General features: G+C 42.7%; 1 protein-coding gene across 1 annotated transcript; it reads right to left on the bottom strand.

The window, feature by feature from the left end:
• Nucleotides 1-4,918: 4,918 nt before the first annotated feature.
• Nucleotides 4,919-24,823, bottom strand: sacm1lb (SAC1 like phosphatidylinositide phosphatase b). The gene is made up of 20 exons (XM_078253630.1): nucleotides 24,734-24,823; nucleotides 24,114-24,211; nucleotides 23,312-23,386; nucleotides 23,044-23,171; nucleotides 20,189-20,338; nucleotides 19,371-19,430; nucleotides 17,543-17,576; nucleotides 17,204-17,305; nucleotides 15,627-15,712; nucleotides 13,710-13,796; nucleotides 13,549-13,617; nucleotides 13,274-13,353; nucleotides 12,256-12,354; nucleotides 11,966-12,104; nucleotides 10,080-10,149; nucleotides 9,911-9,983; nucleotides 7,971-8,064; nucleotides 7,715-7,807; nucleotides 7,579-7,636; nucleotides 4,919-6,672 (listed from the first exon to the last, which is right to left on the bottom strand). Exons 1-20 carry the CDS (start codon nucleotides 24,760-24,762, stop codon nucleotides 6,536-6,538), a joined length of 1,761 nt encoding a protein of 586 aa, XP_078109756.1. The 5' UTR covers nucleotides 24,763-24,823; the 3' UTR covers nucleotides 4,919-6,535.
• Between the last annotated feature and the right edge of the window lie 292 nt (nucleotides 24,824-25,115).

Raw genomic sequence — 25,115 nt, 5'->3', positions numbered from 1 at the left:
GAGTGGACGCCCATATATAGAGGTTTACTCCTCAATGCAGCAGGCCAGGGTTTGAGTCCAACCTGCGTGTCATTCCCCCCCTCTCTCTCCCCTTTAATGTCTTCTTTTCCATAATGCAGTTTACACATTTTATATTCATGTAGTTCAGTAGATGTTCAGTTCCGTGTATGTGTGTGTGTGTGTGTGTGTGTGTGTGTGTGTGTGTGTGTGTGTGTGTGTGTGTGTGTGTGTGTGTGTGTGTGTGTGTGTGTGTGTGTGTGTGTGTTTGGACATAATGTCCCTTATTTTGTCTTCACAAGAGGACAACACAGTCTGCTCTTTCTCTGCAGGCTGTCCAGTTAGTTCAACAGAAGTCAGTCTGTTTCCACTGACTGTTCAAAGTCAAAATATTTCTTACAATACAGTTTAGATTACAACGTAGTGTGTAATCTTTTGTACTGACGGTGTTCCAGTACAGTACGTACCAATACTTCTATACTGGGGAACAGGATGGGAAGTTATGGAATAAGGGGGGAACAGTTTAGGATCTTTTATACTGTAGTTATTACTGAACTACTGGGTAGAACTTAGAGACTAGACTCTAAATGTCCAGACTGGTCTCTCAAAACATGAAAACTAAACATCTGAATAATCATCATAATAGTGAATGATTTGACTAAAGTGGTGCCTGATGAAATAACAACAACATCAGGAGCCACAGCAGGGATGCATTTCTCAGATTCCCTGCACTGTAAGAAAAAACATCCGTAGAAAAACAGATGATGTCCTGGCAGAAAATGACTGGTACCTTTTTCCGTTAAGTTTACGGACATTCCTGTTAATCCAAAAACAGAAAATTCTGTACGTTTACAGCATATCCTCTGTACCTTTAACGGACATTTCTGTTGATACAAAATTCAAGAAAAGAAAATGGAAAAAATGGGAGCAAAATGGGTTCATATTAACACAGTATATTAGCCCGTATTTCTACGGACTTTTCTAACAGTGTGGACAGACAGTCTGTCCGACAGACACAATGGGCTTTCTGTGAACAATATGTATATTCTTATCTATCACAAACTGCTGACAGGTGTAACTATGGATTAAACATCTGGAGCAAACAATAAGGGAGAGAAATCAAAAGTTTAGAGTTGAAAATGATCTGGCTGTAAACTAAATGTGGACTTTGTCTCCATCTTGTGGCGTTTACAGGAAGTGAAATGTGTCCACGCAATCCCACAGTGAAACAAATAACAATACTGTACTGTACAAATATGCTGTTACAATCTATTCAAAACAAAACAGGAAAGCAAAAGCAGGAGCTACTATCTTTATATAACAAAATATAACTTAAAAACTATAATGGATCAAATTAAAACAATGATCCGTATGAACATGTTTTACAGTGAATTGCATAAAAAACACTTGGCATAATTCATTTCAGACAGTAGAGACAGTTCTGCTGAAGAACAAAAGAACAAATAATCAATCAGCCCGGAGCAGAATGTCTTCTGAGACTTCAAGTTTAAAACTCTGAAATTAAAGGTGCACTATGGGTTCCTGCATGGTTTCAGCATTTCATTTTTGTCTCCTTGATCCGCTAGCTGCCTGGCCCCTGAACACACCGGGAAAAAAGCCCGGTCTCGGGAGACAACACAGGGGTCGTAAACGTCAAACAAACACTTGAGGCACAGGATAGGCACCAAAATACAACAAACCACGTTCCAGCCAATCACCGACAAGATGGTTGGGGGAGGGGGTGCTTTTAGAGCAGCAGCCTTAATTTCAGTGAAAAAGACGCACTAACCCCCACCCCCTCCCCCAACCATCTTGTTATTGGCTGGAACGTGGTTTGTTGTATTTTGGTGCCTATCCTGTGCCTCTAGTGTTTGTTTGACGTTTACGACCCCTGTGTTGTCTCCCGAGACCGGTCTTTTTTCACGGTGTGTTCAGGGGCCAGGCAGCTAGCGGATCAAGGAGACAAAAATGAAATTGCGCTGAAACCATGCAGGAACCCATAGTGCACCTTTAAAACATCATCAAACTGAAACGAGTCAGCAGAAGATCCAGAAATCTGATGCTGTCTGATGATGATAAAGTTAACAAAGTGTTTACGTTGTATTGAGGTCTGATAACCAGGAGAATACGCTGAACACTTGAAACTGATTTGTACCTGTATGAATCATCTTTGTCTTTGTCTACACCTTTAACCTTAAAGATGTCACCTGTTTCTACGATAATTCAGGTAATGGTGCTCTTGAGTATGTCATTCATTTCATCATTCTGTATGCCAAATTTTATATTCACAAGCAGAAATGTTCTAAATCATCTCCTAATTTTGCACGTTTTCTCACAGAATTTAAATCTCTACTGAAGTCACTTAGATCGTTGGATAACAAAAAAAAGTATTACAATTGTGGAAACTGTAGAGCTATTTTTCCCTGAAACCTCTGACTAATTGTAAAGTTTTCATGTACCTCTTTTTATTTGTAATGATTATTGTTTGTATTGCTTTGTATGTTTTTTATTTTTATCTTCATAAGTTTGTACACTTGATGTTCATGTGCTATTACTGTCTACCTGATTCTCTGTATACTGTATATATATATTTTTAGGCCTTTATTGATAAGACATGAAAGGGAAGAGAGGGGGGGGAATGATATGCAGCAAAGGGCTGCAGGTCAGAGTCGAACCTGGGCCCCCTGCGTCGAGGAGTAAACCTCCATATATGGGCGCCTGCTCTACCAACTGAGCTATCCGGGGGCCCTCTGCAGTTTTTTTTTTTTTTTTTTAAATCATGGCTAAGGAACTTCTTTGCTGACTTTTTTAGGACTTTATGTCGACCAAACTGTAATTGAGAAGACTTTGTAAGACAGGCAATAATACAGTCAAAGATATTTGACTTTTCTCCTAAATAAAAGCATGTCAGTAAACTCTACATGTCTGGCCCTTGACGTGATTCTTATTTTCCAGTGTGGCCCTTAGTGAAATTGAGTTTGACGTCCCAATCTAACACATCAATATGACTGTTCATTTCATCCAGTTGGACTTAATATTACACTCTCTTAACCTGCACTTCTAGGAATCAAAGTTGGTATTCAATTTTCATTTGATTTATTAATCTTATAGTCTCCTATTCATCGCATGTCAAAGCCAAATGTGCAATTTATTTGAGAGCAGACTCACTAATATTACTTTCCTTTTTTAACATTTTGTTCCAGTAAATATACAAAAAACAACCATATATATGGTCTGTATAAACTGTCTTTCAACCTGAATTTATTAGTTTTTTAATACTTTTTTATAGATTTTTTTTCACTCTGTTGTTAGAACACACTACACACAGGCCTGAAATACACACACATGCTCAGGTCCTATACATGCCCTAATGGAGAGATGTCAAAGTGAGGGGGCTGCGACTGCTGGACAGGCGCCCCGAGCAGTTGGGGGTTGGGGGGGGTGGAGCACCTTGGCAGTGCCCAGGAGGTGACCTCTCCAGCTACCAGCCCTCACTCCGTACTTAGGTCCGTAAAAAATTATGTTTTATTCGTTTTACTTCTGCCACAAAACTGCAAAATTAATAAATGATTAAACTAGTGGTAAACTAACTAACTAAACTACTGGTTTAGATCATATTTGGTATCATCATGGATGTATAATGATGACTGGATACTGTAGTTTTCCTAAATTATAAAACAATGATTACTTTCTTCTCCAGGATTAAAGTTCCTTGAGTAGTAGAGCCAGGTTTGTCTGTACGGTGCAACAATTGTATTTTCTATCTCTGTTGTTTAGAACAAAACATAAACTCATCAACCAGGACTGGAACTTCACCATTTTAGGATCAAAACCACTTGGTCTTTGGCGTTGTCAATGTTTTTAGGACGCAAAGACCAAATGCAGCAAGATCATCTGATACCACAATGAGTTAAGGCCACAGAAACAATCAATTTACCTTAATGGTTAAGGATGGTTTTATGTAAATACATAGTAGAACTATTTCAGGGGTTAGGGGCTGTTCATTTTACAAAATAATGCATTCATACTTAAATATTTGTACACACTCTTCTCAGAGTTCACTCAGTCACAGCTTTGTGGACATTTGAGCATCATCTACAAATTTAATAATAATAATAATAATAATAATAATAATAATAATAAGTGAGATGTTACCGTGATGGTGGTTTACAGAAACTTGATGATTCAGTGGTGTGGGTGTTCTAAATATCCACAGCTCTGTGTAATGCCAGCTGTTCTGGCACAGCTGGAGAATATGGAGAGGCATTTCATTCAAAGCCCCGCCCCTACACTGCACACCACCTATCAGGTAGCCCCCTACCCCCCTCCCAGTGCTGATGATGAAGAGCCTGAGGCAGATCTCAGTGAGAGAACTTCAACTACCAGTCCTGTACCAAAATCTGCCAAGAAAAAAATCATAAAACCAAACATCAAACTGGCAGCCGGGACGAGGATGAAATGGTGAACAGAATATTGATCTAGCAGTGACTTTGTCTTGTTAAATATTTTATTAGTTTCAGTATCATAATTCATTCAGATTAAGGCATTCCAGTTGTGAAGAGAAAGGAGCCGTGGTCATGACTCGTCATTTCTTCTGCACCAAAGAGAGAATTCTAAACAGTCAAATGGTGAATGTCCCACATTCTCTTAAATCACTCAAACGTTCCACGGGGTTCCTGCACGAGGCCCATCCATAAAGAAGCAGAAATCTACAGAGATGCATTCAGGTGCACCTCATCAAGCTGCTGCAGGATAACTGCCAATTACACCACTTAACACAGCAGAACATAAAACAATGTTAAAATTGTACATATACAGTATATATATATATATATAAATAAAATATATATATATATATATATATACAGTATATATATATATATATATATATATACAGTATATATATATATATATATATATATATATATATATATATATATATAAAATATATATATATATATACACATTAGGAATGTCAGAGATAACATTAACAGGTAGAATCTGAAGTTTATTATCCATGCAGTCCAGTTCTTATTTAGATCAGATTGTACAGCTGACTGATGTCTGTTACTGACCAGTATGCTGAAACTACATCCAAGATTCAAGATTAAAAACTTTATATATAGCACCACAGCTGTACCTTTGAATAACGTGTGAAGGGGACAGATGAAATGAATGTGATAACCAACGATATTAAACCCAGCTGCTAGCCTGCAACGTCAACCTGCTGCTCCACTTCCTGCTGTTAACCAAAACAACACAGTGTCTTTGACGTCCCATAACGTGTAAATATGTTAACAATACTGTTAAATGTTATGTTCTGTTTGTTCCTGCTCACAGAGGACTCATTTGAGAGCAGGAATGAAGTGAGTATAGAGACTTTTCATGGGAAATAAAAAGGTTGGAATGACTCCTACGTTACCAGTGGTACTGACACATGACGGCCACATGTAGTGCTGAACACTAACAGGAACAAAGCTGCCGTCTACAGTCTTATTAACATTCTGCTGTGACATTTGATCTGATCAAACTCATAGGATGATTTGTGACTGATGACACTGATGGTGATCACAACCACGTGTTAAATATATACCTGACTTGATATGAAGTGATAAAGAGCGCTCAAATGCTCCATTCAGACTACAGCTGCAAAGATTCATCCATAAGATGTCAACTATTAAATTAATCTCCAACTATTTTGATAATCCATTAATCAGTTTGAGTCATATTTATGAGAAAAAAAGTCAAAACTTGTGTGATCCCAGTTTGTTAAATGTGAATATGTTCTAGTTCCTTCTCTCCTCTGTGACAGTAAACTGAATATCTTTGAGTTGTGGACAAAACAAGACATTTGAGGACGTCATCTTGGGCTTTTTGGGAAACACTGATCCACATTTTTCACCATTTTCTGACTTTTTAGAGACCAAACAACTAATCGACTATGAAAATAATGGCTAGTTGCAGCTCTAGTTCAGACTTTTAGGACATTGAGACGCCAATGACGCGCTGGCTGTGTGATGTATGGACCGCCTGATTGGCTGTCACTGCTGTGTCTCAGGCAGCGTTCCCCCGGGACAGAGCAGCTGACAGGTATGAACATGAATCAGCAAAAAGATAAAAGACAAAAGGCAAATTAACGGTACATACAGTAATGAACACACAGCTGTGCTGTGACATCACAGCAGATGTTGTGAATGGGATCCCGATGCAGCGGGACAAACAGCGTTCCTCTGACATCAGGAAGCATCACATCCAGTGAGAACAAACTCCAGAGGTCCAGTGGACAGACAGTCCTGTCCACATGCCAGAAGCTGCAGTGTGGACAGCAGCAGGCCCGTGCACTCCCAGTCTCTGTCTTTCCACCGCCGTGGTGCACGAGGCCGGCCCTGCTCCCCCCCCTCCACTCCACCCTGTGCTAGTAAAGGCTCCAGGCCCCCCCCTGCCGCCGCTGCTGCTGCTGCCGGGGGGAGAGTGATGAAGAGCCAGAGGATGAGGCGGTGAGCTCGCTGGGGCCGAGCTGCTTTCCACACACACACATTCAGTCCAGCTTCTCCTTCTGCACCAGCCGCGGAGCATCCACAAAGTCCAGTCCGTTGAAGAGGATGAGTCCGCCCGTCACCACGCTGGCTGATCCCCAGAACAGAACGTAGGCCAGCGTCTCAGTCCATGTGTCACCTGTGTGGGGACAAAGCAGGTCAAACAGAGGCACTGAAGACATAATAAAACTCTTTTTGCATCCTTCGTCAACATATTGGGGGAAGTAGTCTCGCATTGCCAGACCTACCTCCACTGTGCTGCGGAGGAAGGACGCAATAACGGTGCCGCTGCTAAATAGTCTCGGGAAGGAACTTGTTTTGGTGGAACGTGTACGTTCAAAAGTAGTTTTAGTCGTGCAACAGAAAACTCAGATTGGACAGATAGTCTAGCTAGCTGTCTGGATTTACCCTGCAGAGATCTGAGGAGCAGTTAACCATAGTCAGACACAGAAATGGCACATCCTAAGTAAAGCTCATTGTGGGACTGGTTCTAGTGGCTGTAATTCTGCACCAAGGCTGAATTTCGGGAAAGAGACTTCAGATACAGTATTAGGGGACCACTAAAGTCTATATAAAAGAGACTTCAGATACAGTATTAGGGGACCACTAAAGTCTATATAAAAGAGACTTCAGATATAGTATTAGGGGACCACTAAGGTCTATATAAAAGAGACTTCAGATACAGTATTAGGGGACCACTAAGGTCTATATAAAAGAGACTTCAGATACAGTATTAGGGGACCACTAAGGCCTATATAAAAGAGACTTCAGATACAGTATTGAGGGACCACTAAGGTCTATATAAAAGAGACTTCAGATACAGTATTAGGGGACCACTAAGGCCTATATAAAAGAGACTTCAGATACAGTATTAGGGGACCACTAAGGCCTATATAAAAGAGACTTCAGATACAGTATTAGGGGACCACTAAGGCCTATATAAAAGCATCCAAAAAGCAGCATGTCATAGGACCTTTAAGATAAATAAACCCTGACGTTGTGTGTGTGCAGGTATGAAAATGGAGTGTATTGCAGTTTGTCTTACCAGCCATGAGCAGGCAGATGATGCACATTGAGAATGCTACCACCATGACGATAGGCAACTGGGAAAGGAAAAGAGTCTGATTAAAGACACCGGACACAGAAAGACCTATCAATGGATCGTCCTGAGCCCTTCTTACCGTCAGAAACTTCCAGTCTTTGGGATCACGCAGTGGGGTTGTCCAAACAGCTTCATCCACAGCGTAGTTGCCCAGGAACAGATCGATGGAGTCCTGCAGTAAACACACACCAACTGGTTCCTACTGGTTCAACGCTCACTCTTCTCTAAACCTAACCCTGACATGAACTATTACTGGATTCAGCTTGTTTAGTTGCGTAAAGCTTCAGGTTATCTTCAAATGTATTTCATTAATTATTCATTCATATCAAACCAACCTGTCTGAAGCCATCAGAGAAGTTGTTCTTGTAATATCGGATCATGGAGTTCCAGCCGTCCATCAGCAGCCCCCACTGAGTCCTCTTCCCAGTCCTGAGAGAGCACCATAAAGCATCATGTCATAAAGTGGATGAGCTGTCCTCTGACATCACCATCTACACCATCTGATTCACGCTCCCCAGAAGAGAGAGCCTCTCCACCTGGGACAGCTTTCTTTCTTTTAGAATGCTCATAATGTGAGACAGAAATCACCCGAGTTAGAAACACTGACTAGTGGTCTCTGTAAACCTGCTTTAATTGTACTCTAACACTACAGTACAGTCCAAACCAAGAACGATAACTATAACCATAACCATAATGATGTGACCATCCACACTGCTGAACCATAAACAGTGGCGTCAAGCTCGCACTGCATGCTCCAGCTGATAATAGTACATACACTAATACAGCAGACTTTGCAACTTAAAATTACAGGAATGCCTGTAAAAAAGATCCTACATATTGGTGAATTCAGGTTCATTTTATGAACCAAAAAGTCTCCCGGCGGTCCCTGGGGCACAGAGCAGAGACCCGGGACAAAACCACCGACCGTTATGGTAATAACATCCAGAACACAGGATTTACTTTCACTGGTTTCTGGGACATGAGAAACACTTTCACAGTACTGATGTGAACTACTTTCAGAGTATTATTGTTTAAAAATACACAGCGCTAAAGGAGCGTAGCCCGGCCGAGTGTTACCTCTAACCTCCTGCGTGTCATGTTGTAAACTCAGAAGGATTCTGATTGGCTGTCAGTGTTTCGACCATCCATCATATCGCTCTGAAAGTGATCACCAATGATATCGTTCTCCACTGTCGTTGTCGTTATAGTTATAGCTGTGGTTGTGGACTCCACCATCTGCTGGAGTTCAAAACTATAAATCTGCAGTTATAGTGATAGTTATTGTTCTTGGTGTGGACGGCCCTTTAAAGGAAAAATCCGGCCGATTTTTACCTGAATCTTGATCGCTAGATGTCCCCGAGTACTGTCGATAGGAAAAAAAGACTAGAGACTAGCGCTAGCCTTCAGTAACGCTATTACTGTGCAAGCCACAGGCATCATTTGGACCGTTTCCATGTAGTTACATACTCACTGATATGGTCATAACCACTACAGTGCTCAATTACCTATTTTTGAGGGGGAAATAAGCTTCAAGTTTTCGTCGCGAAGGCATGACCTCCGTGATCGACTCTTCTGGGCTTTCGGTGAAGCGACCGATGGAAAAAGAGGTAGAAGACAGTACAAACTTTGAATTTAAATGGTTTCTTCACAATGTCTGAGTTGAAAACGCATCTTGTTGTCACGTAAGGGCCCTGTTCATGTTGCACAGACATTTTAATTGCATTTTGTGTCTGTTAAGAGGCACAAAGGCACTCTTTAGAACATGGCCCCACAACTGGCATTTTAGCTAACTGGGAGCTCTGGCCATTAGCTGCAGCAACTCCAGTTTGCTAACACCGATTTTGGTCGTTTTATTTTCCTATCAACAGTACTTGGAGACATCTAGCGATCAAGATTCAGGTAAAAATCTGCCGGAATTCTCCTTTAAGCTGGTTTCTGTTTCAGGTGAAAATCCGTCAGGTTCAGATTAAATGGCCGTGTAGACGTGAGACAGAACACTGGACTGCTAATGAAACAGACATTTAATGTGATGGAACAAATCAACATTATATTTTGACAGGTCAGGGTTTATCAGGATCCATGTTATATACTATATTCATATCATAGCTCATTTTATAGAAATGAGGAAATGTTTTGTTAAAATGCATTGCTCTGGATCAAGTGTTGTGGGGAAGGACAGATGGAACGAATGGACAAACATCTCCTCCTTGCTCTGATCCTTGTGATCAGCATGTGTTCAGCTGGATGTTCAGGCGTCTGCTGTGTGGACACTGACCTGGTGAAGTCTGTCTTCAAGGCCCCAGTGCCAGCATACTGCTTGGCGCAGGCGTCAGCGTTGTCTGCCCAGGCTGCATGGGAGCAAACACATCATAGTGACATCTACGAGTGGAAACATAGGCGGGCCAGGTGATTGGTTCAAAGGAAAGCACCGAGGGTGAGCCTACCGTTCTTGTACATCTTCACAAAGTCGGACTGCTCCTCAATCTGCTGGCCCGTGTGGAGGACTCCCATTCTCTGCAGGAACACACATATTTGTGTGAGTTGAGATGAAATAAAAAAAACTAAATTCACTTTTTAAATCATGTGTCAAAGGCTAAACTTCTAAAGCCCCAGACACACCGACCAGACGGCCGACCCTCGGCAGAAAAGGCAGTTGGACTGATCGGTCTCCCCGAGTTGGTCAAAAAAAGTGCCTCGGAACACACCAAAGCGACGAGACGTAATACGTCTCCATAACAGCAGGCGGCGCTAATCTGTATCGTCGGCAGCTGATTGGACGAACGCGTCACATGGGTCTGGTTTCTCCGGAAATGCAAAGCCAGACTGTCATGGCGGCTTGTTCAGAATACGAACTCATATTGTACTAAAATAGTTCACCGAAACGTGTTTCTGAAAACATTTGAAGAGAGAAATAGGCCGTGCAGTTGCTGAATCTGTCTTCATTTCAGATCGACAAAGGTCAGTTTAAGAGATTTTCCTCAGATGTTGGGAGACTCTAGCCACGCTCATTCCGCTCCCCGTTTCCGGGTTAGCACTCTACCAATCAGATTGATCATTTGAGTCCGACTGCCGGCAGTGCCCGCCCCGCCGGTTATACATGTCAAACCAGCCAAAATGAAGGCCGACGGCCCCTCGGACGGCCGACGGCACGGAACACACCGAACAGACTCGAGTCACTGACCTCGCCAGACTATCAGACGGCCGATTATCGGCTCGGTGTGTAGTAGGCTTTAATGTAAACTCAGCACTTCCTCCGCATTGACCTGTTGTAGTGATACATTCAGTGTAATGTCATCCTCACCCTCTTTTGGTCTGAATTGCTTTTTTAACAAGAAGATACCTTTACTCATTGTTTCCAATCCTTTCTCCTAGCGGCTTATTTGACGTTTTACGTTTTATTTTAACTCCTGAGAAGCAGGGCACAGTCCCTCCCTTTGCTTGAAGGCTTTTAAAGGGTAACTTCAGTTTTATTCAACCTGTTTTTGTGTCTCAGTGACTGATGGAAACAATACCACCAGAAGAAGAAGACAGATTTTTCACTCTGTTGTTATTTTTTTTTATTATACACAGGCCCCAAATGCACATACATGCACAAACAGGACCTATACACATGCATTAGTGAAGATGTCAGAGTGGGAGAGTGGGGGGGGGGGGGGGGGGGCGCGCTGTCCATGGACAGGGGTGTGTGTTTGGTGCCTAGGAGGTGAACTGGCAGCTTTCAGTCCACTCTACTGCCACCCCCCACATTCTGGTAAAACTAAAAAGGATCTTACTCTTTAACAAAAAGCTCCATCTCTATAGGGATCCTTTCCATAATGTTGTCAGACATTTAGAATAGTAATCTGAGCCTGTCAGCGGCAAAAACAGAACTTTTAGTGGACGCTAACTGACGATGCACATTTAACCATTATTGTTTTGTCCTGCTTAATATCTATTTCAAAGATTGTTGTTCCAATCAGTCACTTACACACAAAAACATGGGAACATTGGATCTAGGTTGAAAGAAAACCGAAGTTACCCTTTAAAAAGAATAAGAAGTGGTCAAATGTTGCGATCGTTATATCCAGTAAGAGCATAACGGCCGTGCACGATATGAGACAACAATAGCCTGTCCAAATGTACGCACAACACAAGTGAGTACATAGTGTACTACATGTAAGTGTACTAATGGAAGTATACTAATTGAGATGCAGCATATGTTTCTTACACTTCATTTTAAACAATGTCCCCACTGGAATCCAGTGTAACCCACAGAAATTCAAGCTGCACATCTCTACGTTCAGTTGTTCTGATTATTGCGTCCGCCCTCTGTGTGACGGTGCGGTCGTACCCGTAGCTGGGACTGCAGCGAGCGCTGGGCCAGCATGCTCTGGATGACATTGGTCCGGTCCAGGCAGTCCATGCAGTTGCTACGGAACACCCCCTCCTGGTTCAGCAGCACCTTCCCGTCCGCATCCACCAGGAAGTATCTGAACACACACACACACACACACACACACACACACACACAGACAGAGACACAGAGACAGACACACACAGATACACACACACCATTACTTCTGATGCACAGCACACAGGCAGCCACCTGCTGTACTGTATATCAGGGAGAAGCTCACTAACCCAAACTCATCCTGCATTTCAGCGACCATGTCCAGTAAGATCTGCAGCCGGTGCCACCTCATCCGACTGCACTCCTTATGGAAGTCAAAGGCTATGTACCTGCAGAAGAGCATCACCAAGGAATAGAATGACCTGTGTACAGCTGCAACTAATGATTATTGTCATGGTGGATTAATGTGTGGATTATTGTCTGGATGACTGGATTAGTTGTTTGGTCTCTAAAATGTGGATCAGTGTTTCCCAAAGCCCAAGATCTTGTTTTGTCCTCAAATCAAAGAGATTCAGTTTACTGATCCAGAGGAGAGACGGAACTAGAACATATTCACATTTAACAAGCTGACGTCACACGAGTTTGTCTGTTTTTTCATTTAAAAAAATGACTCTAAAGCCGCCTATACATGATAGGCAGCAAAACCGGTCTGCGCCGGCCGTACCATTGATTTCCTACGGGGGAGCGCTGCGCTACCCCTGGCGTCGCGCACCGCTCGGATTTTCCGCTTTGCGCTGCGCTCAAAGTGCTCCATGGTGTTTTAAGCCCCCAACGTCGACTTAAAGGCAGCGCTGTGACCGTCGACTTCAAGGCACCTAACCCTAACCATTGCCTAATCCTAGTGCCTTCCAGGCAGCGCTGCCTGGAAGACGACGTTGGGGGCTTAAAACACCAAACACTGCTCAAAGTTCAAATTATTTAAACTTTGACTTAGTTGCCGCTGACCTTTCGAAAGCGCAACCAACGAGATAACAGCATGTCGTTACCTAGCAACAGGAAATAGTTTCCTTGCCACCCTTGATGACGTTTACCTGCGCTGCGCTTTGCCCTGCCCCCTACCTAGCGGTACGCAGAGAGCCAATCGCGTATCATGTGTAGGCAGCTTAACCTATTAATGAATTAACAAATAGTTTCCGATTGATTTAATAGTTGACAACTAATCCATTCATCTTTGCAGCTCTAGACCTGTGCTGTAAATATGAAGAACCCAGCCACATGTGAGTGTAGAACAATTAGTGGAACTCTTACTTGATCATGCCATTACCCAGGTTGGTCACCATCTTGTCAAAAGCCAGCTCCAGTGGCTTCTCGGAGCCCTTCTGGTTGATCTGTGGGGAAAACATGACATGAACTCAGAGTTTCTATCCAACAAGCATGCAAACAAACATAAAGGAGTTATTTGTCATTGTCGTGGTATTATTTCCTTTGACTGTCATATCGTGGATTAAAAAAATCAACATGTAGCTGGCACATTGACTTCATAAAGTGAAAGTAATACAGGTGATGGAATCAACAGATCTCACCAAGTTCAAAATGACTTGTCTTCCATAGAGAATAATCTGCGAGTCAAAGTGTCTCTGGAACCCGTCCAGCTGGAGAGACAGACAGAGAGAAGATGAATGGATGAGAGATGAACTGAACACAGTGGGCCTTGCTCGGTCTGATGCTGATGTGAAGACCTTACGTGGTTCACGGTTTTGTTGATCTGGGGTTTGGGCTTGTACTTGAGATTGGGCCTTTGGGACCAGTAGAAGGGGATGGAGCCTCGAGTCTACGAGGACAAATGACATCATGCATAAACACACCATCACCCTGCTTTCACCTGTCAGACAGCTGCCAGAGTCACGCAGCACACGCTCATGTCAACGTGGACATGAGCACTGTGGACTCAACTGTGGGGGGTTAATTCAATGTCAAACTATTTTTAGAGGAATGTAAACACAAACTGAAGACATGTTTCAATCGTTGCAACAGTACTATTGAGGTTTGATGTTGTGCAGGATTTACAGTTCATGGCGAGATTAAAGGTCCCATGACATGCTGCTTTTTGGATGCTTTTATATAGGCCTTAGTGGTCCCCTAATACTGTATCTGGAGTCTCTTTTATATAGACCTTAGTGGTCCCCTAATACTGTATCTGAAGTCTCTTTTATATAGGCCTTAGTGGTCCCCTAATACTGTATCTGAAGTCTCTTTTATATAGGCCTTAGTGGTCCCCTAATACTGTATCTGAAGTCTCTTTTGTATAGACCTTAGTGGTCCCCTAATACTGTATCTGAAGTCTCTTTTATATAGGCCTTAGTGGTCCCCCTAATACTGTATCTGAAGTCTCTTTTATATAGGCCTTAGTGGTCCCCTAATACTGTATCTGAAGTCTCTTTTGTATAGACCTTAGTGGTCCCCCTAATACTGTATCTGAAGTCTCTTTTATATAGGCCTTAGTGGTCCCCTAATACTGTATCTGAAGTCTCTTTTGTATAGACCTTAGTGGTCCCCTAATACTGTATCTGAAGTCTCTTTTATATAGACCTTAGTGGTCCCCTAATACTGTATCTGAAGTCTCTTTTATATAGGCCTTAGTGGTCCCCTAATACTGTATCTGAAGTCTCTTTTGTATAGACGTTAGTGGTCCCCCAATACTGTATCTGAAGTCTCTTTTATATAGGCCTTAGTGGTCCCCTAATACTGTATCTGAAGTCTCTTTTGTATAGACGTTAGTGGTCCCCTAATACTGTATCTGAAGTCTCTTTTATATAGGCCTTAGTGGTCCCCTAATACTGTATCTGAAGTCTCTTTCCCGAAATTCAGCCTTGGTGCAGAATTACAGCCACTAGAACCAGTCCCACAATGAGCTTTACTTAGGATGTGCCATTTCTGTGTCTGTAGCTTTAAATGCTATTGAGGAGGAGAGAGGGGGGGGCAAGGTGGAGGGTGGGGGTGTGGCCTTGACCAACTGCCACTTTGCTCGTTTGAAAGCCATGATGTCTCTCTCTTTCTCATGGGCGGGCCAAATTCTCTGGGCGGGCAAAGCAGAGAAAGGGGAGGTAACCTTCCTCCTTATGACGTCATAAGGGGAAGATTCCAGATCGGCCCATCTGAGCTTTCATTTTCTCAAAGGCAGAGCAGGATACCCAGGGCTCGGTTTACACCTGTCACCATTTCTAGCCACTGGGGGACCATAGGCAGGCTGGGGGAACTCATATTAATGTTAAAAAACCTCATAAAAGTGACATTTTCATGCCATGGGACCTTTAACAAAATATTGACGTGATTTTGAGGTTGTTTGTATGAATGCACCAATCACCAAGGCGAATTCCATGTAGTTCCACTACTGTGGCAATAAACTCCTTTCTGATTCTGATTGAATGATCATTCAATCCTTCTTACGGCAGACGTCACTGTATCTCTGCTGTAGCATTATCAGAATCAGAAAGGAGTTCATTGCCACAGTAGTTACCCTACGTTGAATTTGCCTTGGGGATTGGTGCATACATACACAAACAAACATATTCAACATGAATAAAAAATTAACAATCAATACAGAAACCGAAACAAATATATACCAAATAGCTGTTTAAGTAGTAATACTGCTTTGGCTCACCTGAACAAAGGAAGCCTTGGCACTGTTGAACTGCACGATCTGCTCCGTTTCCACGTAGTTAGCAGGATGGCCTTCTGAATCAATGCCTGCACGCAAACGCACAGAGAGCTGCTTTAGACAATTCTCTTTTAATTAATGTCCACTGGATGGCTGCACAGCTGATTTGAGAGCAGGTAATATGAAAATCACTTGAATGAAACATATGTAATGATGCATTTCTTTTGTAACTGATGCTGTCTTTCTGTACATACAGTAGAACTTAGTTTGTCCTGCCGTAAATGAGCTGCAGATGTGTTTCAATATGTATGTATGTTGGAAATGTGTGTGCTGAGGAGGGCTGGGTACAGGACTTCCATACTTTTTAGGCACCGACTGAATTGCCTCCATAGTATCAAGTATGTAAAAAAAACTGTAAAAAATGTGTGACGGCATTACAGTCACACATTCTGACGGGTCACAGATTGCGGTGTAACACCGGAAACGCCTGTTAGTGTATCCAGCCAGGTAAAAGGTAGCAGGAGATTTCTTGATGTAAGCCTAAATGTATTATAATTTTATTTTAAAGGTGCTCTAAGCTAGGGCTGGGCAATATATGGATATTATATCGATATCGTGATATGAGACTAGATGCCGTCTTAGATTTTGGATATCGTATTATCGTGATATGACATAAGTGTTTTTCTTTTCCTGGTTTTAAAGGCTGCATTACAGTAAAGTGATGTACTTTTCTGAACTTACCAGACTGTTCTAGCTGTTCTATTATTTGCCTTTTTCCCACTTAGACATTATGTCCACATTACTGATGATTATTTATCTAAAATCTAGGTGTGAATATATTTTGTTAAAGCACCAATTGTCAACCCTAGAATATCGCAGCAATATCGATATTGAGGTATTTGGTCAAGAATATTGTGATATCTGATTTTCTCCATATCGCCCAGCCCTACTCTAAGCGATGTTGGGTGACGTTACTTCTTGTTCATGTTCGAAGTATTTTCAAACAAAACGAGACTAGCTCTCCCCTCCCTCCTCCTCATCCCGTCCCCTCCCCCTCCCTTCCATGCTTCTGCGCACTAACTCCCCCAACCCCCACCCCCAACTCCTTCTTGTCGGTTATTGGCTGGAACACTGTTTGTTATGTTTGGTGGTGCAGGTTGGCGCAGTTTGTTTTTGTTGGCGTTTGTGGAGCCTGGGCTGTCTACAGAGACCGCGTTTTTTTACAGTGTGTTCAGGGGACAGGCAGCTAGCAGATAGGGAGGAGATGTTTGCTGTATGTGACAAAAAAATGTAGCCTAAAAAACAGAGTTACCTGTGTAGGTATGGCTGATACTGGGGCGGATTACGTTGGCTGCTACAATATTTTCTGCATTCTGGTGAACGTTTCTGAAACAATTTGTGCCTTTTCTGAATCAATTTATGGTGCAAATGATTTTTATTTATGTAAGGGAAATTATAATAGTTTGCACTGGCTAGTTTTGATTATTGAGTAAACGTGAATTATCTGTAAATTATGCCTATACTTGAATTATCCCAGTGTACGTGGAGGTGAGGGGTCAGCAGAGCGGCAGTAACGTTACCTCGGACATAGTAGCGGACTCCGGCTCTGAAACAGCTCCTCCTGGAGATAATACTCCACTCAAACACCTTTCCATTGATGCAGCTGGACTTCATGGTGATGACTAGTCAACAGATGTGTTAGGGAACTGACATGGAATAGTAAGGAGGCGGTGCATACGCATTCAAAAACAACAGAACTCACAGCAGGAAGCCAGGGAGACATTTTAGAAATCATAAATCTAAAGATAATAATAAAGTGGCCACACCTCAGATAGTACGGTGTGATGGGCCCAACATGAAAGATCATTCCCTAAAACAGACGTGAACTGTGGCAGTGAGACAACGACAGGAAAGGATACAGCCATGGACAACAGGAAACACAAACCTGTGTAACTGGAAGAAGAGAGCCAGGTTAGATCAAACGCTGCTATTTATTAATTATTCTTGTGGAATTAAACTTACCCATGTAACCACTGAATAGAAGATGTACTCACAGAATCAGGGTTACACATATACAATATACAAACATGAAGCTCTCTTTCACAGCATTATTTTATTGTCTCACTATCAGTTCTAGGGGGGGGCTGGCAAGAGTGGCCAGTTCCCCCGTAATATTAATGTTAATATAACTGTGGCAAATATTTTCATACATTTTTAACCCCACCTTTGTCCCCAAAGAAGGCCTATTATTTACAGTATGTGCAGTGATAAATAAAGGTTAACACTGAATGAGTATTCTTGTGTGTAATGTGTAAATGTGCATTATTAGTATTTTGTAGAACCAAACATATGGATGCTTAACATATTTGTTACCCCTAAAATCTGTGTAAAAAATGTGGCCCCAGCCTGGCCCCTCCATTCGAAATGGTCTAGAACCGCCACTGCTCACTATGGGTACAGATGCTGTACTAGACATGTGACGGGGGTGTCCGGGCTGGAAGGTCACAGAGTCCATTCCTCACTGGGTCAGTCAGCCCCCATCAGCTGAAAGTGCTGAACTAGAGGATGGATACCCGAACCAAGCCCGGCCGTGTTCGGACAGATATTTAGAAATGATGTTCGGGTCGGGCTCGATCACATCAGCGCGATAAGGCATTGAACATTTTTAATTTATAACAGCTTATTATGTAGGTGCACGCCTAGAGTAGGTCTAGACCTCACTCTATCATTGACAAAGACCCAACAATTCCCCCCCTCAAGAGCAAGCATTTGGTGCGACAGTTGCGAGGAAAAACATTTTATAAAAGAAAGTGCAGTAGCATATTTTCAATTGCTTCAATACATTATTTTTTATTATTAATACATATTTTATTAAATATAGGCAAATAAAAAGTGATGTGAAAAAAAACCTACGAGACCATGGTACAATTGTGTTTGGTCATATTCTACAGTAATTGTTTAATGAACAAAACCAAATACTGACTCATCTCTCAGTAACATAGCATTATGTTCCATTACAGTCCCTCCAGGATTTCGCGGCCTTTTTTTGAGATTGTTGCGGCCCAAAATGCCTGATATTTGCGGGAGCTTTTGTAAAAAATTGCGATAAAAGTTGCCATGTCTTTTGTATTTTTGTTGCAATGAAGTTGCGAGAGACAGTGAAAGTTGCTATTTTGTATAGTTCTTTAAAAACAAAAAGGAAACTTATTTTGGGGAGAATAAAATTACTCTGGGCTGAGTTTTCCTAGTAATCTTACCAAAAAGGCTCAGGATGCTGCAAATGTTGGTATAATATGAAAATGGAGGAGTTATCGCAAGAGCCTTTACAGATAGAGTGAGGTCTAGACCTCACTCTATCATTGACAAAGACCCAACAATTCCCCCCCTCAAGAGCAAGCATTTGGTGCGACAGTTGCGAGGAAAAACTTTTGTCAAAATGTTCCCAACAGGACTAATAAAAAACATGTTTCCAGAAGCCTCTGCTGAAAGAAGTCACAGATAATAACATCCATTGATATAAAACATCTTTATATCTATGATAATGACAGCAGAGAGAGATTCTACAATAGAATCTAGAAGGATAGAATGGTAGAAAACTCTTTGTACATGGGCAGTACAGACTTCTGTTGTTTAGTTGGGTGTTAATGAGTTGCCTTAAGTAATGGAAACTATGTTTCAAAGGCCCAATCTTTGCTGCAGTAGGAAACAAAATAAACGCTGTGAAAGAGAACATTGGTTTTGTCTTACCTCCGGCTGTGCAATGAATTCCCTCAACAGGTGGCCATTCCAGACAAAACGCTGATCTGCCTGCAACAGGGACAGGTAGCACATGTTAATACAACGCCAAATACTCCTGGAGAGGAGGCTGACTGCTAAATAAAACGAATAGAAGGGGGTTTGACTTACACGTACAATCCAGGAATTGCTTGTGTATCATTTGATGGATAACAACATTTCTGATTGGGTTTTAATTCACACAGAGAGACCGGCCTGTATGTGGTGTATCAGGAATATCAAGGACCGATAAAGGATTTTTAAGGCCGACATCGATACAAATATGTATTTGGTGATTTAACAATCCAATATATCGGCAGATATATTTTTTTTTTTTTAAAAATCCAGAAACGCGTAACAAAACATAAACAGATTTCCCTAACATTAGTTATTTGTAGTTATTTATGAGTCCTCACTAAAATAATATGATAATGCAGTTTAAAAATAAACTTTGTTTGTTTTATTGTCACAACAGAACAGGGGAACATCAAAATATATTAAAGTTCTGATAAATAAAATGTATAAAAATGCAAACTAAAGATATGAAACTTAAAGTCCTTTGAACAAAAACACAACATAACAGGGAGGTTGTAGAGCGCCCTCTGGTGGATAAACTATGCAACGCCAACACTCAGAACATGAGTGTGCTTCGTCCATTTTTATTTTATTTTTTAAATATTCATTTATGGGCCATTATAAATGCCAATACCGATAGTTTGGAAAATGCCTAATATCGGCCGATAACATCGGCCCGCTGATATATCAGTCGGGCTCCATCAGGAATATCTCACCCTCTCCAGGAGGCTCATCTCCTGAAACTCGGGGCTGGTGTTGGCCAGGCGCTGCAGGGTGTGGGTCAGGTCGTAGTCTGTTGCAAAGTAGAAGCCGTCTGTATGAAGCACATTGTTGATCATGGACAGGAAGGTCTTGTTGTCTTGCATCTGAAACGAGACACCAATCCAACAGCAGAGGTGAGCGATCCAGGCTCGATGGTGTTTTAAGCCCCCAACGTCTCCTTCCAGGCAACCCTGCGACCGTTGACTTCAAGGCACCTAACCCTAACCATAACCATAACCATAACCATAACCATTGCCTAATCCTGGTGCCTTCCAGGCAGCACTGCCTGGAAGGAGACGTTGGGGGCTTAAAACACCGATAAACGGGATCCAGACACTGACTGGAGAAGAAGCTCCGACACTGGGCGGACTATGGCGACACCTGAGGGGCATCTCATTTCTCTCCTCTATAGTCTTCTTGCTCGTTGGCAGCTCCACCATGAAGGACTTCGAACTCCTCTGAATTTTCTGAGCACCACACCCAGTTCCAAAGCCAGCATGTTCAGATTCCATTACCATTACGCTGAACTTCCTTGCACTATATTTACATTGAAATCTTAAATCTCAGACTACACAGATATTGCACTATTCCTTCCCTCTCTTCAACTGTTATTGTATATTTCTTGTAAATTTGTAAATTCTATTGTATTGTTATACTGTATACTTAACACTATTTTTTTTTTTATACATTTCTTACTGTCATTCTGTTTTTATTCTTTATATGTTAAGTGAGTGTTGTACTTTGAGAGCAAAGATTAACCGGAGTCAAATTCCTTGTTTGTTTACGCAAATCTGGCCAATAAAGCTGATTCGGATTCCCGAATAGAACTGTCCATTCCTTAGAGATTTGTAAACGTGACAACGTGATATTCAATATATATATATTGTAGTATATATTAATACCAGATTATTAAATAATGAATTCACAAGTCATAAAGGAGAAATACTGTGCTGCTGCTGAACATGTCTCTGGTCATATCCGCTCAACCTCAATTAATCCTGCAAAAATAAAGCCTGTATTTTACTGCTTTAAAAGCTTCCTCTGTTACTACATCATGCTGATATGATCACACAGAGTTATAGCTTCATAAAATGTTTTTATCCAAATTGATGATTTCAAACAGATGGTAATAAAAACTGTCAAAAGCAGGTGAAGTTCATGGTACAGAGTGGTTAAACCCTGCTGAATACGGCAGCTAAGCTTTCAGACTTCACTGGCAGCACTGTGGCTTAGTGGTTAGCGCTTCTGCCTCACAGCAAGAAGGTTCTGGGTTCGAATCCAGGTCGTTCTGGGCCTTTATGTGAGGAGTTTGCATGTTCTCCCTGTGTTTGTGTGGGTTTCCTCCCACCATAAAGACATCTACACTGGTAACATTTTAGTTCATGGGTTTGCAATTTACAAATGATGTAATAGAATATCCTGGAATGAACTACGTAATTTGCTATTTATTATAAATAAAACGGAGACCAAGTTCGGAGACCGTTGTTAGAGTTTAGTTGGTTGGTGTTGACTTTTTGAACAGTTCATTTCAAAAGGACATTTGCCCAAGTAATCATACATTATGTCAACTTTATTCTTATATACGCTCGTATACATATAAGTATATTGGCACAATTAAATATATATGTGTATGTGGGACAGCTACCTGACCCAGAGGTGCTAGATACAGACTTTGCTTATCCCGTGTGATTGAGCTGCATGAAACACACACATGGGGGGGATTTCTAAATCACATGAGGTCCCCTGGTAATACTAGTCCTGTGAGAGACTTCATCATCCAGCCACATGTACAGCCCAGAGCTGGACACGTGGTACGCTCCATAGGGTTTGTCACGTAGTGGACACGTGGTACGCTCCATAGGGTTTGTCCCGTAGTGGACACGTGGTACGCTCCATAGGGTTTGTCACGTAGTGGACACGTGGTACGCTCCATAGGGTTTGTCACGTAGTGGACACGTGGTACGCTCCATAGGGTTTGTCCCGTAGTGGACACGTGGTACGCTCCATAGGGTTTGTCCCGTAGTGGACACGTGGTACGCTCCATAGGGTTTGTCCCGTAGTGGACACGTGGTACGCTCCATAGGGTTTGTCACGCGTAGTGGACACGTGGTACGCTCCATAGGGTTTGTCACGTAGTGGACACGTGAGTACGCTCCATAGGGTTTGTCACGTAGTGGACACGTTGTCACTAGTGGACACGTGGTACGCTCCATAGGGTTTGTCACGTAGTGGACACGTTGTCACATAGTGGACACGTGGTACGCTCCATAGGGTTTGTCACGTAGTGGACACGTGGTACGCTCCATAGGGTTTGTCACGTAGTGGACACCGTGTCAAGTACGCTCCATAGGGTTTGTCACGTAGTGGACACGTGAGTACGCTCCATAGGGTTTGTCACGTAGTGGACACGTGGTACGCTCCATAGGGTTTGTCCCGTAGTGGACACGTGGTACGCTCCATAGGGTTTGTCCCGTAGTGGACACGTGGTACGCTCCATAGGGTTTGTCCCGTAGTGGACACGTGGTACGCTCCATAGGGTTTGTCCCGTAGTGGACCCGTGAGCTGACGTGCACTAACACGTGCAAGTGGCACGGTAACTGGCCAATGAAACATGATCATTATAGCGTTTCAAGCGGGCTCTACATCAAACACAACTGAGCCACACAGCCAACGGACGGGACGCAGCGCTCCACAAAATAAACTAAATATTGCATACTTATCGTGACACTTTCAATATAATATTGCGCAACGTGATATTGCGATAACTCTATTAAGTCGATATATCATGCACCCCTACGTGGGACCCTACCTGGTTGTCTGTCAGATGTAGGATTGTCTTCTTATAGGAGATGATGTCAAAGTCCACAGCCTTCCACACCGCATGGCCCAGCAAATCTCCCACCTTCTTCTTCTTAGTGATGACGACCACGTACATGCCTGACACACACAGGGGGGTGGAAATGAAGATGATGCAGAGCTGAGCTGAACCCACTGCCGATCTCCCGCCTCTCTAACAGCTGATGGTTGCCGTATGTTCGGCTGGAACAGGATCTTCCTGCAGTACGATCTGAACTTACCTGCCACCAGACGGATGGTCCCCATCAGTCCACATATTGGCCGGCTGTCAGCAGATGCAGGGACGTCCCTCTTCACTGAGGACCGAAAGCATTGACACAACAATGGTTAGTGAATGATCATGTTTTTTTAACATTGATGACTCTCTGAATGACTATGTTGATTATCTACCCTCCAGGCAAACTCTGATCACAAGTTATCAGAGAATGAAGTGACGCCTTAAAAACAGCCTTTTCACTATGAGCTGCAAGTAATATGAGACAGAGAAAAGACAGCAAAGTCCCCATAAATGTAAAACTAGGACACGTTTGGCATTTGAACTTACAAAAGGACTAACACACCTGCTTGATCGAAACAGCAACAATCAACATGCATGTGAAACTTCAAACGTATGCAAAAATATTAACTGGAGTGTGTGTGTGTGTGTGTGCGTGTGTGTGTGTGTGTGTGTTTGGACTGGGACTACTGTGCAAAGCTGGATTACCAACAAGGGAACCCAGACAAAATGTCAAAATCTAGTTCAAGTTTAAGACCTTAATGCGAAGGACAGGGGCGAAACAGAGGCCTAACAGCTGATGTTCTCCCTGAGGTTAACCCAGCCAAGCTACTGCGTATATATACCGTATACACACACACACACACACACACACACACACACACACACACACACACACATGTATGAGCCTCTCCATGGGCTCTTTCCATGCAGCGGAGATGACTAACTAACTTACTGCTACAGTCTCTTTGTCTGTGATCAGTGTGCTGGAGCTCAACGTGGTCACCTGACCAACCTGTGCTGCTCACCTGTGAGAGTCATCTCCGTGGAAACCCTGTCGATGGCCAGGACGTCCTCAGATCCATCATCACAAGCCTCGATGTAGAACTTCTCTGGTGTGGTGCGCCTAGACACACACACACACACACACACACACACACACACGTTTAAACCCCACACACATACTCATCATCATCAGCAGCCCTTTGTGTAATAACGCCACTACTACAGTCCAATGCTGCCAGAAACAGCTAGAGGCGGCGAGCACAGAGAGCTGACCGGACACAGCTGTTAGCTCACTAGGCTAAAGCACCACACTGTTAGATCTGCTCAGAGCTAGCTCCAGCAGGGAGCACAGCACTCCTGTTCTATTCAGTGGTGTTATTGATGTCCGAAGACTAGCTAACAGACTAGAGGAGATTTGACTCTGTGTGAGTGTGTGTGTACGTGTGTCAGATGTAACGTTAGCACTGGCTGCAGTGACACGGTGCGTGCCGTCTGTGTGCGTAGCGGGGCTGTCTGTCTCTGTCTCTGTCTCTCTGAGTCCGGCTGGATGTGAAGTCCTCGCGGACTCTGCTCGCATCTTCAGGCGGTATGAACAGGAAATGAAGCCATGCGAACATGATGTGAATTGATCCACAGCACTTACAGGTTGAAACTCTGATAGGTGCTCGCCATCTTTCCTCCCGTTTGACCTCAGTGACGTGTCACACAGCGGCACACCGGCGGGCTACTTCCGCCATCCGCTGAGAGAAGGGACGCTAGATGGCGCTGCTCCCGTGCACACCCTGACGTCATGTTTCATGGATTTTTTTTATTTTTATTTTTTTCTGGTACAACGCCAGTATATACATATACAAAAAGACAATACCAGAGGTGCATATATAGAAAAATATATATGTAGAAAAAAAGGAGAAAATAAAACATCCGATTTGATAAACTACATGTGTTTTGTGTGCAGAAATCTTAATGTGTAAAGTAACTAGTAACTAAAGCTGTAACAGATGAATGTAGTGGAGTAAAAAGTACAA

The sequence above is a fragment of the Sander vitreus genome, chromosome 6 (genome assembly GCF_031162955.1).
Source record: "Sander vitreus isolate 19-12246 chromosome 6, sanVit1, whole genome shotgun sequence".
NCBI lineage: Eukaryota > Metazoa > Chordata > Actinopteri > Perciformes > Percidae > Sander > Sander vitreus.
This window is presented reverse-complemented; position numbering and strand designations above follow the sequence as displayed.